The sequence below is a fragment of the Elaeis guineensis genome, chromosome 6 (genome assembly GCF_000442705.2).
Source record: "Elaeis guineensis isolate ETL-2024a chromosome 6, EG11, whole genome shotgun sequence".
NCBI classification, from domain to species: Eukaryota; Viridiplantae; Streptophyta; class Magnoliopsida; order Arecales; family Arecaceae; genus Elaeis; species Elaeis guineensis.
This window is the reverse complement of record NC_025998.2, coordinates 131842712-131858965: the sequence shown is the minus strand read 5'-3', so window position 1 is coordinate 131858965 and position 16254 is coordinate 131842712. Positions and strand designations below refer to the sequence as shown.

At 36.6% G+C, this 16254-nt stretch overlaps 1 protein-coding gene across 2 annotated transcripts; it reads right to left on the bottom strand.

Moving 5' to 3' along the window:
* Nucleotides 1-76: 76 nt before the first annotated feature.
* Nucleotides 77-15111, bottom strand: LOC105046454 (phosphatidate cytidylyltransferase 1). Of its 2 annotated transcripts, XM_010925051.4 has the most exons (12): nucleotides 14758-15111; nucleotides 12642-12750; nucleotides 11933-12186; nucleotides 11594-11745; nucleotides 9829-9970; nucleotides 8693-8849; nucleotides 4920-4967; nucleotides 4751-4837; nucleotides 4171-4299; nucleotides 4032-4088; nucleotides 443-526; nucleotides 77-364 (listed from the first exon to the last, which is right to left on the bottom strand). In XM_010925051.4, exons 2-12 carry the CDS (start codon nucleotides 12717-12719, stop codon nucleotides 275-277), a joined length of 1278 nt encoding a protein of 425 aa, XP_010923353.1. In that variant the 5' UTR covers nucleotides 12720-12750; nucleotides 14758-15111; the 3' UTR covers nucleotides 77-274. The 2 variants fall into 2 exon arrangements, with proteins under 2 accessions (XP_010923353.1, XP_010923354.1); XM_010925052.3 differs by lacking the exons at nucleotides 12642-12750; nucleotides 14758-15111 and having other exon boundaries at nucleotides 11594-11750; nucleotides 11933-12077.
* Between the last annotated feature and the right edge of the window lie 1143 nt (nucleotides 15112-16254).

Sequence of the window (16254 nt, the reverse complement as noted above, 5' to 3'; positions counted from 1 at the left end):
AAAATCAATTCGCTGATTTTAATCTCTCTGTCTATCTTTCCTCGTGAAGATGCAAGAGTAAGCCTTCTCACGCATGTTTCGAATGGAATGTTCATTTTTCTCTTGAAGCGCAAGGACGGTTTCAAGACCATACAAGGGTTCTAAGACTAAAGATTCATCAAATTGACATGGTTTAAGGAGCTATACAAAGCATTTAAAACCATGTTGATGGATCAAATATTTAGAGCACACCGTTTCACAAGCACTGCAACTAACAAAAGTAAATCAGATGGTTTTAGGGTGGCATAGCCTGTCTGTCTTGAAAGATCTTCCCAAGTTGCTCGTACAGAGTTTGCTGCTCCTCAAAGGTAAGGTTCCTTAGTATCTGCATCACATCCACAGTCAGTCTCTGATTGAGAGAAGCAGATTATGGAAATAATAATAATGTAAGAAGAAAATATACCTGGTCCAGAATCATTTCAACCGAAAAGCTCTCAGGCATCACAAAAGATTGATGGTATATGTACGCAAAAACTGCCATAACCATCTACAACAAAATGCAAGCAGAAAATTGTTTACAAATAGGCATACAGGGTATGCATGTATGTGCGCGCAGAGGTTATGTTTTAAGGCATAATATAAAACATAACAAGTGAATGAAATATGGACAGGCAAAAAGGCCATAATTTTTTTCAACAGAACAATACCATGCTATTCTTTTATTTCATGGGAAGGAAACATGCAACCAGAGAATTATCTAACAAAAAATATACAAATTAGCACATCATTAATTTATTAGAATATATTTGTCATATAGCATTTAACTATGTACAAGATATCAACAATAGTGGCCATGTAACAATACTTGTTTTCCAAAATATTTCGGAAATGTAATTATGATGCAGTCAATAGGGGCCGCTGCTTGGTGCAATAATAAAAGGCTTGGGTTGACAAGTGTAAGGGCAGGGGTGAGCAGCCACTTTGTGCAAAAAAATTATCAAAGGTCATGTCTACCCCTAATTGCTGGGACGGCAACCAGGCAATGGTGAAAATCATAATGTCATCAGTGCATTTCAGTTCAAGTTTCTGGTGTGCAGCCATCTAGATCAACAGCAACAGGATGAATTAAAGCAAGAATATTGAATTTTGTTTTTCTATATTTTTATTACCTTGTTAATAATAGATTCATTTCGATCAAACTTGGTTCTTCATATACAATCTATTGTAGCAATCATCTAAACTTGACTACAACATTGCTGTATGATCTTGATGAAATCAAACATGTGCTAACATAATTTTGTAAAACACCTTATTCTTTGCAAGACTGAAAAAAAGAAGATAGAAAAAGAATCTTTACGCGGCAACTCTTTTCCTTCCCAATTCCACATTGGTCATATGGCTGAAAGATTGGTTAATCCCCATGATTGGCAGCAAAATGTCATTGGTCAGGCCGTCAGAGTATAAAAGCTTCATAGTGACTACTTATATATTGGCGGACAAGTACAATTAAATTTGTACACAAGGTGACATAAACTCCACTAGAGAACTAATGAAAAACAATAGTGGGTGTGCTACAAAATGAAAACACTATTATAAACATTGAAAGGATGATGTAGGACAGTCTCTGAACAGGACCTATTAGGGTTTAAGATAAAAATTAACTAATAGATTTCTGAAAATTTAATTATGATCTAAATGTTAGTTAAAATTAAAGTATGAGGGTCGAAATCTCAATTCAAAATTGATTGTGATGAATCTAAAATATATGAAACTAATGCCCAATTAGGACATAGGAGGGATTCCGATTGGTTAGGAATACATTTAAGTGCTTTACTGTCCATTCAGGTCCAGGTCTGGACTTCTTATTCCTTGTTTTTGGGCTACAGATCCAAAGTCTGGATTTTATGTGGTGTGCAACTGCATAGAAGTCTGCTAGATAACAGATACGTGCTGTAAAGATTAAATCTTGCAGGAAAGCTGACTACAAATAAATAGAACTAGGTTCAAGGATTGATGCAATGATGCTTGGAAGGAAAACAAGGGAGGAAGAACCAGATGTACAGAAAAAAAAAGGAAATGGAAAGTTAACACAAGAATAAACGAAATAGGAAAGATGCCACTGTACTCTTTCTGAGACCTAGAATCACACCTAGGATTTGAAGGTCTCACACCTCCAATACACAGAATCCAAAAGTCCTATTTCTTACAAAAAGAAGCCCTTACCATTTAGGAGGTGTTTGGTTGGGGGGATTGGGGGTTTGAAATCGGAATCGGAATGGGTGACTCCCATCCCAACCGTTTGGTTGGGAGGAGTCCCATTCCGATTCCGATTTCGGGGTGGAATGAGAATGGCTCAATCTATATAGAACTCAATCCCTACTCCCCTCTATGGATTCAAATTTTCATTCCGATTCCGATTCCAATTCCGGTCATGAACCAAACGCTTTGGGGGATTTGGCCATTCCGATTTCAATTCCGATTCCAAGGGGGTATTTGGTTCGCAACCGGAATTGAAATGGGAATGAAAATCGGAATGGCTTGGAATCAGAATCGGAATGGCCAAATCCCCCGAAGCGTTTGATTCGTGACCGAAATCGGAATCAGAATTGGAATGAAAATTTGAATCCATAGAGGAGAGTAGGGATTGAGTTCTATATAGATTGAGCCATTCCCATTCCACTCCGGAATCGGAATCGGAATGGGACTCCTCCCAACCAAACGGTTGGAATGGGAGTCACCCATTCTGATTCCGATTCCAGACCCCTACTCCCCCCAACCAAACACCCCCTTAATTAATTGCAAAATTAACCCTATGCACGGTGCATGGTTGCTGTAGAATGAAGAGTACCATGATAAATATTATGTAAAAATTATGCCCAGCAAGCTGTTAAATAAGATCTGTTTTTTTTTTTTTTTTTCTATCTCCACTCTCAATTCAAATAACCGACTAGAAACTAAAAATAACTAGTTATGAAAGAACAAAATTACAGCAAGTTAACTAAGATTATATCTAAGAGAAATCCCTGCAGCCCTTTGGTGCATCATGACAATGAACTCATGTCCATCAATGGACTTGCTGAACTTGGAAACATTTACAATTAGCAAAATGCAATGGAAAACACCCAGACCATACACATTGTACAGAACAAATTAAGCATAAACAGAGATCATCATTGGATACCAAGGAAGAGTTGGATTAAGGTAGAGAGGGATGACTTAAAGAGATTTACTTCCAAACAAAGTTTTAAATCATAGGACAGGGGTGTCCCAAATACTCCACAGAACGGGACACCCTATTGTCCCGCCCCATCCCAGTTATAGTTCCAGTCATGAGTCTCAATAGATATCCGTCATCTCTCTCCCCTTCTTCTTTCCGTTCTTTCTTTCTTTTTCTTCTTTTCTACGTTTTTTTTTATTTTCTTCTACCTTCCTTTCTTTTCCCTTTTTTTTTTTGTTTCTTACCGCTTTCTTTATTCTTATTTCTTCTTCTTTCTCTTTCCTTTCTTTCTTTCTTTCCTTTCTTTTTCTTCTCCCTTTTCTTTTTTCCTTTCGTTTTTCCTATTTTTCTTTCCTTTCAGTTTTTTCTTTTCTTCATCTTTCCTTCTTTTTTTCCTCTTTCTTCTTCTCTCCCCGCATGGATGGGTTTTGTAGTCCCGACCATGTCCCGGCCCTATTTTCTCACAGAAACGGGACGGGACAGCCGAGATGCCCCCCTATCCCATCAGGACTTAAAATCTTGCTTCCAAACACTTCAGTAGCTACCAATAAAAATGTAGAATCCCAGTAGCTGAACAACAGAATAGTGCTTAAATGAAATTGGTGTACTTAGTCTCAAACTGGTAATACAGTTACAATGATAATACAAGAATCCAGTTGTTTGCTTTACCGAAAAGCTGTGAATAAGCAATATCACAACTGCCAAAATAGTTGATTAGAAGCAAACATAAATATCATATGCTAAATTTTTTTTCAGTGTTATTCATACTTTCATGATCTAGAATATACTAAAATGTTTAATACTTGAGTAGTATCTAAAATTCCCATCAACTTACTTGGCAATCCATTCTATCAGTAATTCCACCATGTCCAGGGATGCTATCACCGAAATCCTAAAATTATTGAAAGGAAAAAAGATGTCATTATTTTTCCAACTCTCTCAAATATTTAGTCCTACAGTTAAAAAATGAGCACCTTAAATTTAAATGCCCTTTTGAAACCACTTGCAAAAAAACCTCCAAATGGTGCTATTATTGATGCAAATAGACCAAGAGCAAGAACATGCCACTGCACAGGCAAAATTGGTACTTCCTTCCAAGGAAACTGCAGGAACAACAAGGGCATATTAGATATAAATTGAAAAAAGATAATCAAATTAACTAATACTGTAAGAAAAAGAATGATCATATCTATAAAATAAAAAGAGCAGATCAAATAGGTTTAAAGCATAAACAACTGCTTATAAATATCATAATGACACGTCAACCAATGACATGGGTCTTTTCTAGAAATGAAATATATTCCATAGTTAAGACCAAGAAGGGAAAAAGAATCATCCATTTAGCAAGAACAAAATGGAAGCAGCATTAAAAATTAGTTCCATAAACACTTGCTTTAGCATTTAAAAAAAAAGGGTTAAGAACATTCATGGCTAAAAAGAAGGAAAAAAAATTGCCCTTTCATCAAACCAAAAAAAAAAAATCTATTTTAAGAAAATTTGAAATGAGGATAAATTTATGCAATGAAATCAATTTTAAGTTTTTAGAGTTCTCACCCATTGAGGCACCCATCCCTGTAAAGAATAATATTCTGGTTTAAACATTGGCCCAGGATCACAGTGAAGCCATGCCGTAGACAAGTCCTGTAAGTATTCCAACTCTGAGATTCAGATAACCAACAACATTGGATATGGAATCATTAATGATTACAAAGGAAAAGGTTACCTTTCTTGGGCATGTTAGCCACTGGAAGCGACCCATTAGATTTGCTAGCTGCACAAAGCATATAGAACAGATTTGTGATTTAGAATATATAAGAGTACATAAAAAAGGGGTGTTTGTGGATGGACGTATCTATATAAAGCTGATCTATTCAAATATAATCACAAAAACACACATAAGCTTAAAAATATATCACCATTAATGTGCACCTGCACGTTTACACATTTGCACCATTATTCAAGGAAAAGAGAAGTTAAACAAATGGCAAGGAGTGCTCAAGTGCAGGACCCAGAAAAAAGGAAGAGGCTAAAATACCAATCAATGTGAAACATTTGCTACTGAAGGGCTGATACAAATTTATGCACCTTAATGTGGGGTTGTTTTTTGAGTTTCCTGGATTCACATTATACTTCAGGGCTTATATTGAAATGCTGTAAAAGTTTATTTAAGCAATTTCTTAAGTTTTAGATGGTGTCTTTATAGCAAAATTTATTTTCCTTGCAGATTATCTTCAACTATCGATGACCATAATGACTGATTCCAGGAGCTAATTTGCTAAAATGATTTGGTTTTTTAGCTCAAAGAGGATGGTTTTGAATTTCAGTGTTTGTCTATAATGTGTTATGAACAGACAAGTATGTTTCGTTCAGTTTGTATGTGGTTTTAGCAATTTTTGAATGGTTACGGGCTTACAGCTAAATGATAGAAGAAGTTTGAACATTTCAGGGTAGCATATTTTGAAGTTTGAACGGTCATCATTATGTCTAATGATAAAAAGCATGTAAGATGTCCAAGATATGCTGTATAATGAACCAAGCTGCATTGAGAGAACAAGGAAAGGAAATGTCCACTCTATTTGACAGATTAAATGCAAATCAAACCTAAGTTCAAGTACCAACTTGCAACTGGTGATATTCTTTGTTTCTGCAACTGTTAATAAAGCTGTCCAAGCATTTGCACCAATAATAGGAAAAAGGAAAATGTCCGGAAAATATACACAGTATAGCAGAGGTTTGTACGTCAAGCTCCAACATAAACATTAATGAATGAATTTTAGATAGTGATATCCATCAGCACTAGTACCAGAACAGCCTGTCTGCAAATAGCAAAGAGGCAATTGGAATTCTTGCTTGGAGCGAAAGATCCAAATGACTAACGACATAATTAAAAGATAAAGTTACAAACATTTCTGCTGAAATGTATATCATAGAACCCATACAGGTCCATTTTTTTCTCTTCATGCCTGCTTTTTATGTCCATCTTTATCGCTTCCCCTTTATTTTTGTCGATTAGAATGTTTCAATAGGGCCATAACAAGCCAAACTTGCCTCTTTCTTCATATATGGTACTGGTTTCAGCGAAAGGGCACAATCATTGGGGACCTTAAAATCCAGGGGAGGTGAGAGAGCCTTGTGAGAAAAAATGATCTGATCATCCACTTTAGAGAAAGCTCCAGTGACACTTGTAAGAACTAAGAACCATCACCCTTCATTCAATCAGACACATCACATGGTCATCCGTTTTCTTTCTTTTTTTTTTTTTTTCTTTTTTTGGATTTTGTTCAATAAATCATGGACCAGGAAAGTTTGTAGAGGGGGCAACAACCAGCATTAGATTATCAATGATGCATGCTATACCATGAAAATAATAAAAGGGTTGATACCGTTGATTCATACTTCATGAGTTTCGTAAGGAGATGTTCTGTAAGAATGATAACATAGACACGTTGATTAACTCGATGAATAGCTCCACTTGATACTGGTCTTTGTCAAATTTGAAAGCACTCTTTCAAGCTTAATAATAAATTAACCACCAAAATTACTCAACAACTTTATACAAAATACAACCTTCATCAAATTCAGATACTTCAGTCATTATTATAAGAATTAAAAAAAAAAGAGAGTTTGACAAATTTGAAGGTGAATTCAGGTGAATTCTTTCAAAAGCAGCATCAATTAAGCAACGAAAAATTGCCAAACTTCTTTATATGGATGGCCAGATACAACCTTTATTACATAGGGATGTTTCAGGACAACAGGGGGAAAAAATCATCCATTAGAATGCAGGTTATTTACAAAAAATAAGATCACAGGTCACAATTACCAATGAAAATCAAGCGAAACATGCTTAAAGATCAAACATAAGGTCACACATCTGCCTGTGAAACTGTTTTTGCTGCAACTTAAATGCACAGAAAAGAAGTCTTATAACTAAAAACATTCAAAAGAAAATTACCATTTTTCTTTGCAAGACAACAAAATCTTCTACAACATTCATGACCAGTAATTCAAAAGAATTGTTAAGTGACAAAAAAACAAGTCTCTATTTCCAAGAAAATCACAAGAAACAATCATAGGACAGGAATAAAATCTGCTGACTTCATGTGCACCTTGCACCAGTGCGCATTACATGTGTGCATGAGAGAGAGAGAGAGAGAGAGAGAGAGATGTTCATGGCAAGCTAATAAAAAGTAAGCACAAACTTTTACTTTAACAATAAACAATCCTTGGACAAGAGAATACTGGCTGCCTCCACAGCACACAGGCACACATCACCAACTTGTGCAATAGAAATGACTTTTTATAACTGGTGGACAGCATTAAGGCAAAAAGCAATTTTCTTGGGTCCAAAATTCATAAAAAGGAAACTGGAAAACAAAGCCATGAAGAGAGGGTGAGTGATATGTCAGTGACCTTAATTTTGCAAAGTTTCAAATGACTGACTCTATGGATATTTCAGTTTTTAAATAAAATTACATCCATTATGCTTCACATGATTCTTGAAAAACAATGTTCATCATATAATTTGTATTGCAAGAAACGACATGCACCCTAACCATGGATGCATGTCTCCCGAAATCCTCTGCCCTTTCTAGGTCTTTTAACCATAGTTGAACCCAGAAAATGTGTCTGCAAATCATACTTTATGTACAATTAATGGAGATCACTCCCACCGATTCAAAACCCAAAGAATCACAAGAGAAGGTGCATAGGAACAGGGCAGTATCTCAGCACAACTGAACATTTGGAGTGGAGATGAGCATCATTATTGACTATTGAGTGGGCTGAAATTTAACAAGGAGAAGAAACTGAAGGAACAGCTCCCTTGAAACAGCTAGACATGAGAAATTCAAATTCAGTGGCAACAGTGTAAGTGTTCATACTTGAATGAAGAGACAGGAGAAAACATTCTGGCATATATATCAAACGGAGGTGAAAATTCAAACCACCAATCTTGTGTAACTGTTAACATATACATAAGGGTGCGCTGATGGAGTGATATTCAGCTAATTCCAGCTTTGCAAGCAACAGAACTGTTAGACAACTATATGAACTTAGCTTACTGTATATCTGGCTCTCCTGTTTGCAGCAGCTCAATACCATGCTGGTTCGGAATTTCAAATTTCAAGAAGTTTCCAAGCTAAGGCTTGCATCCTGGCATAATATATATTCTTTTTTATAAATTTTAGAACAAATATTGAATAAACTTATGGTCGGGTTTCAGAGGACTAGTGCTTGCTGTCTGATAGTTGGAGAACTCTTGTTGTAACAACAAAGAAAGAAGGAAAAAGGTACCATGCCATCAGGTAATGGTTAGTTGACCCAGTGTAGAGAGTTATAAACTTATAATTCTCAACAACAGTGTAATAGACAAGGCTAGCATAGATGCACAAACAAAGAGATCATACCTGTGTGTGCATGTGCTTGTCTATATGAATATATATACAGTATATAAGAGAACAGACATGATTTATAATTCAGGAACAAGATGCTTACCACAAAAGCGGAGAACATGGTTGTGACTAATGCACCGATGAAACCCTCCCAAGTTTTCTTTGGAGAAAGTTTGATCAAAGGTGTTCTCCCAAAAAAGAATCCAAAGAAATATGCAGCAATATCATTGATGACGATAAGCGACGCTGGCAAAAGAAACCTGCAAATAAATCCATCCTTACTACAAGGTAGTTTAATATAACTGGATAATCTGGATTAATATCAGAAAAGCCAAAATAATAAAAAGCCTGCTACAGGACATAGCATCTAAAAGGAAAAATATAAAGTAAACCATCCTCAAACGAACAAAATTTCACTGCTTGGTCCTTTTTCAGAGCAGCAGCCAAAAAAAAAAAAATCAAACAAAAAGAATAAAGCACTACAAATATTTCTTCACAACCTTCTTTTAAAGCAGTATAAAGAATAGGTCCATAAAACTGGTACTGGGAACTTGATTAACATATTACCAGCCATATGATAAAATCAGCATGGTATGATATGCACCCCATACTGAGACAAACTCAACACTTTTTTCACTCCCCAGCCATGGCATCACCCAAAACCGTGTGGAATGGGTTCGTAATGGGTGCGTCAGCCAAAGCGAATCTCAGTAATGTACTGGTGCCTTACTGGTACAGTATAATATGGTAGATACAACAGATGTAGATTGAGATGGAGAGTCAAAGGAGTTAAAAAGAAAAGGAAAAAAAAAACAACCAGCACTAGTACCATGCCTCCTGAGTCTCAAATTATTAGAAACCTTAATGGATTAACCTCAATTTAACCTACTATGAGGACCCTTCCACAGAACATAATACTTTTCAAATATAGACATATGCAAGTACATCACATACCTTCTTGTTGGAAAATCTATGATCATAAAACATAACATGAGAGAGAAGAAAAAGCTATACACTTCATTGATGATTAAAACTATAAACATGTGGCATAATTAGGCTGGCTTTTGAACAATCAAATAATTCATAAAATTAGCACACTATTACAGAAAGAAAAAAGTCATGCCTTTCAAAAAATAATTTGCACAATGATGAAGTACTACAGATCTGAAACAAATGATGTTGACTAGAACAAGCTTCTAGCTCATTCACATCATAAATAAGGGATAAATAATTATTTACCAGAATATTCCTTCAAATATATTTGCGACAGTGAAAGAGGACTGGACAGAAACTATTAGAAGGATCATGTGAGTCCACGCGTACTGGCTAAACTGATACTTGTACATCTTCTTCTTTAGTGTAAGAATAAACCATACAAAACCTAAGCCACCAATAGACAAAGATTAATAACTAAAGGAATGCATTAAAGTATGAATGTACATATAGGAAAATAAAATAAAAAAAGGTAGTAATCTTAGGGCAACATTTTAAATTCAGATAGGCCCTGTTAAATTTGGATCAACAAGGTCTGGACACCAATAAGATAAGGAATAAGTTTAAGCAAAAAAAAGAAAAAAAAAAGAAAATGAAAGAACAACGCTGTTCTGTGCATAATCTGAAACATCCACAGCTACAAAAAAGGCAAGCATTTCAAGAATGTTTTGGTAGAATAATACATGAAAACTATAATTACCGCTTTGAACTATTATAACTTAGGCAGTCTATTTGATCCCTCAACCCTTGCTAGCAAGAATATTCTGTTTAGGAGGGTGCCACTGCTGTTGAATCTCCTTGGAAACTATTTACCACACATACTACATAAGTGTTCCCTCATTAAATTTTTTTTAAGAGACCTGCTTTCCCATACCGACATCATACCCACTTTTCTAGTAACTAAGCCTCAACACTCCTCTCGCCCCCACCCCCCCAGCCCCAACAACAAAAAAAAAAAAAAGGAAGAAGAAGAAGAACACCAAATCACCAAAAAAAAAGAAAAAAATAGAAAAAACAAGAAGCTAAGTTAGTCCATTCCCTTTATACATCACAAAAATGGATGACCAATGCAACATTTCTCCAGTATATCTTCATTATTTGCACTTTTTCATAAAAATAAAAGATCTTTAGTGCTAGTGATTGGTGAAATTAGAGAAGAAGGTGAGTAACTTTATCTTCTGTACTTTGCATTTTCTTTAAATCATAAAGAGTGGATTATTTTCACTAGATTAATTTTATATAGCAATGACACTCTTAATTGTTATGGTATTACATCATGATATTTACGGGGGTGTTTGGTCGGGGGTGTTGAGGCTTGGAATGGATGACTCCCATTCCAACCGTTTAGTTGGGGGGAGTCCCATTCTAATTCTGAGACGGAATGAGAATGGCCCAATCCCTCTAAAACCCAATCCTGACTCTCCCCTAAGGATTCAAATCTCCATTCCGATTCTAATTCCAATTCCGGTCATGATCCAAACTCTACGTGGAGCATGGCCATTCTGATTCCCATTCTGATTTCAATTTCGATTCTGATTCTGACTCCGGTCGCGAACTAAACACCCCATGTTGAGTCTGTTGTTGAAGTTGCCTCTAAAATCAGAAGTTACTCTAGTTTGTAACTTCATTAGAATAAAGAATTTTGTCTCTTTCCAGAACTTCTTTCCTCGTAAAGTTATTCTGTTATGATGTTAAATCAGTTATATTTTATCACATATTGATCTGCTACATCATTTTGCAACATGTTCATTCATTCCCCTCCACATTGTTAATTAAAATGTGACATTGAAACTGCATAATAGTCTAAAGCAATTGAACAAGCCATGAGATAAGAGAAGGATGAACCAGCAATGTCCTGGTTTCATACAAAATGATAGGAGAGAAGAACAGAGAAAACCTTCAGTAATACAAGGAGGCACAAACAAAGTTCATGGTTCCTGAATTTTTATCTTTAGAATGTGATCACAATATATGCTCATATATGATAAAAGAACATAACAAAAATGATAACCTGCAATATATAGGAAATAGCAGATAACCATCTGGTATTTGATAAGCCCGCTCACAAGCTGATATAGCAATTTATCTGAAGTAACAGTATTGACAAGCTGTCTGCTGAGAAAGCGTCCGTAAGTAAACAACATTGCGGTGAAGAAAAAATGCCTGCACTGTGGAGAATGGATAAATTAAATGAGACTTGATTCAAACCAATAAGCACTCATTCAATATTTTTCTTTTTTCTTTTTTCTTTTTTTTTTTTTTTGGATGGGGGTGGGAGGAACATAATTCAGTTGATTAACACTGGCTACCGAACATGATGGAAACATAATCAAATAGAACGAAGATATACCAGTTTAAAAGCCTGAAACCTGGAAGCTGTCTGTCTTCATTAGCTTTCCTAAGCAAATTAAACAGCTCCCTTGCCATAAAGATTTGGATGACAACAATCATGCCCCAGATATATAGATGACCCATGTAGATTATAAATGCAAAAGCCCCTATCATCCACAATGATGAATGCGTACGAATAAGCATTGATTTGTATTTGTTGCGGTCATTGACAAGCAAATTTGCCCCATTTGCTTTATTTGCATCTTGAGAAACCTGAAACAATGGAATTATTTATTTTTATATGTTCCATCATCAACTGCAGCAGTCCAACAATCCACCTGCTTAAACTAATCAAATTTTACTACATTTGCCAAAATAAATCATCAACCAATGCACCTAACAGCATATGAAGCTATACTATTACTCATCATTCTAACAATGGCTGACAACGGAGTAGCCCAAAGGCTATATAGCAAGTTAATCGTAAAAAGACAATGGCCAACTAGACTAGGAAAGAGAAAATGATTTTCAATCCATCAATAAGCTGTTCAGTGGTGTAAATAAACATGAAGTTTAATAAATCAATCCTAAGCTGTAGCTGTTTTAGTTCTGTCGAATCCTCAAAATACTCATTTATGAGAATCAAAAGAAAATCCAGGTTTCTAAACAAATGACTATAGAATAAGAAAAATAACTAGAAAATGAACCAAGAAAAGCAAGTAACTAACCTCAGTTGAGCGTTTCCGATGCCGAACCCGCCCCAGATGATTTGATGGAGTGTCATTGGAGCTGCTATCCTTTTGCATAGTTGCTTTATTTTGTTATCTACCAAAATGACTGACATTGACAGAACATTGTTCTTAATTAAACAAGTTAAAAACCCTATCATTCACCTACAAAAGACTATGAATAAATATATCTCTGATAGTCTGTCAAACATTAAAGTTCGCAATTTTTTAATTCAAAAGACATAACAGCAGCACAGCTAAAGAAAAACCAAGATTTATGAGCATCTACTAAATGCAATTTTTTCGATTTCCATGATGTATTTTGTTTAAAGCAGGAAGCATAGTTTGCCAGCGACTTTAATTAGTTAAAATATAAATCAAATTTACATGCACATTTGTTCAATGAATTGTATGTCATAAAGTTTGAATCCCTCACTATTTTAAAAAAATAATTCTCATTAATGCACATGATTTAAATGATACTCAGAACAACTGTACAGAAATTTTAATTCCTTCTTTCTTTATCCTCTTTTCATTAGCAGTGGCATTGATTAAGCATTTTCACAGTTTAAGCATGTTGACTGATTGATGACTCAAGAGTCAAGACAACATTAAATATAAGTGTCTTAAAGACTTTTGGGACATCATTAAATATCACAGTGCTTGATAGTACTCCAAATCAATTGCTACCACTTTCAAGTTTTCACTTTCCAACATTTATTCCACACTAGGTTCACAATCTACGCATCCACTTCGAACCCTTCATAGCTTCAATTTTACATTCTTTCATTGCATGAGCAATCCTTGACTAGGTAAACTTAAAAGCACTTTGGCCCACCCTCAAGCAAAATAGACAAACTTGTTTACTATAACACCTGCTGCTTTTAGACTTCAATTCCACAAAAATTTATGATTGCCCCTTTCATTTCAATGGCTCTTCTACCACTCCCATATACTTTAACCTAACAACATTTTTCCCAAAAAGATTTAAGTTGTATAATTACAAATTAATTTAGCATTCCTTCCAGCCTCAAAACTTTGATTCAATTTTAAACCCACACTATTCAAGTCGACAATGTGCCGTTCCTCAAGAACGCACCATGGGCTTCAATTACTGTGAGAATCTGTGGGAGCATGCATTTAGTCCTACATTGATTATTTGCTAGAAAGATTTTAGATACTTATATAAGATCAAAGAAACCAAATAATACATTCCTGCTAGCCTTTCTGCATAAGGATGGCAACAGGTCGGATTAAGCAATACCTGTACCTATCTCGTCATGGAAAAAATCCATACCCATATCCGCCCTGTACCCTCTCGGGTTGGGTCGAGTATACCGGCCTTGCCTCGGGTGTTGTCGGATCGGGTCGGATCGGATCTCACAAATCTCCCTCAAATGCTCTTCTTCCCCATGGATCTTTGAAAAAGAGAATGAAATGAAGAGGAAAAGAAGCTTATGGGCCCTAGGAGTTGAACAGAGTGAGAACAGCCTTGTTCATGCGGATCTCGCATCATGGATTTCTTATCATATTCATATGAAAACAAAACTCTATAAATCAAAAATAGGTCGAGTAAAACCCATCCCATTCAGGTCGGGTTGGGTATCCAATGGGTTGGCCAAAATCCTATTTTTGGATAAGAAAGACCCTAAATCGTTACAAATGGTATTAGAGTCAGTCCAGCCTATAGCCTATGTGAACTAGGAGATATTGTAGTACGGGTTTACTAGGAGTAACCACGGGCCAATCATGGTATTAATGAATAGATACATGAATTTGAATCTTTAACTGGCAGGGATGCCGGGATTAAACGAAGGGAATATTTGAGGATCCATGCGAGTGTATATGTAGTCCTATCGATTTTGTGAAAACTTATGCAGGGCTGAGTCCAAATAATACTTTCCGGCTAGCTTTTTTGGATGAGGTCCTAGGCCGTTACAATTACAAATCAAGAATCCTGTCAAAAGAAAGTCTTTCCAAACCAAACAAACATGCTAGGTTTCTTCCGGTTAGATCATTTACCATATAAAGAAAAGTAAAGAGTCAAAGAATAAATGGGGATTCAAATCAGATTTGCAACCATCGCAAGAAAAAGAGAAAAGAGATCAAATCGTACCTCCTTTACCACGCCTCACCGGAACGAAAAGATCACAGATAACAATGAGACTCCGTCACTACTCCAAGGCGGCGATCCCTTTGACAGTTCGAATTTCGCTCGTAAGATTCTCTATGATCGCCAAGAAAAATGGGATCCACAGATAGCAGATAGTGGCAACAATCCTTGCTACCTTTGGGCTTAGAGAGCTGAGAGAGAGAAGGGAGGAAAGCGCACGGCAAATCTTAAGAGCCTCCGGTCTAGACGTAGCTCAAAGAACGGCTTACAAAGGAGGGGATTTTGGGTGGAGTAGTAAACTAGCAATAGAGATGGTAGAGCGCAGCCTTCCGGTCTTTTTCTCGGGGCGGTGGTTTGAAGAGAAGGGAGGTGGATGAGGAAGAGGGTTTCGTTGCATCGGCGGCAGGAAGACCCGGACAAGTCCCCACCGGAGATCTTTCATCCTCCTGCACCGATCGTAAAGCTATCATTCCACGGCGGATTCGTTCGAAAGATGGAACCTCGGCATTTCATTTCATTGTTTTAGAAGTGGTCTATTTATCCTATTTATACGAAAAATGCGTGTACATACGTATTGATATGGCATATAATTAACCCATCTATCGTGGAGGGACACATGGCGGGCAATTTGCCAATTTCAAACAAATTCAGATATCTAAGCGGTTACTCTGAAGAAGATAGGCCCCAATAAATCAAGTCTTTACCCATCTAGATATTTTGCCTAAGTAATAGCTATATAGGGTGTTGAGAAGAGTCCTCTATACTATAAATTTCATCCTCTTCCACCCAACAAAAGGAAGAGGGACACATCCCACTGGATCTTTCCTCTTCTCCCAATTGTGGCCGACCAAAGTATGGGGCCCTCGTCTGACATTCGAAAAGGCAACAGCCTATCATTCCATAGGGTTATATCTCCTCACTCTCGCTCTCTCTTCTCTTTGAAAATTCAGATTTGGTCTTTTCGAAATTCCATGATCTCACTTATTTTCTATAGCCTCTTTTATCCCTTTCAAGTACTTGAGGGTAGCCTAATTGCCTCCTCCTTTTGAACTCCCATGGCCGACTAAGCAAAAGCAAAGGGCAACGAGGTCTTCTCCATCAATCGCTTCGAAAAAGCTATTTGCTACTTCTTAAAAGTGATTATGCTTGATCCCATGAAGTAAATCTTCCATTTTAACTGCTCTGTGGCTATGCTTCCGTCCATTGCTATGCTGAGACCATCGCCGACAATGTCTACGGCCACACCCGTTGCCGGAGCCCTCACCCATTGGAAAGATCTTCCAAAGGTTGGATCTATGGACCAAGCTTACAACAAATCCGATCACTATGGGTGCCACAGTCGGATGTTGTCAAGATAATGCAAGACCAACCAGAGTTCATTGACTTTGAGGTCGAACTTCATGAAGAGATCGAGCGATCTTTGCCGGCGATCCTAAGATCTAATTGGATCTCGTTGCTCCTAACACTATCATCATTGATCTCCAGATCAGCCACACACTG

Bases quoted from the DNA above. Each gene is read 5' to 3' on its own strand.
- LOC105046454 (XM_010925051.4), bottom strand. From the start codon at position 12,719: ATGCAAAAGGATAGCAGCTCCAATGACACTCCATCAAATCATCTGGGG. The intron at 8,850-9,828 runs GTAAATAATTAT...ATTTATTTGCAG, and splicing joins ATATTTGAAGGAATATTCTG to GTTTCTTTTGCCAGCGTCGC. The intron at 527-4,031 runs GTAAGTTGATGG...ATTTTGTTGTAG, and splicing joins CTGATAGAATGGATTGCCAA to ATGGTTATGGCAGTTTTTGC.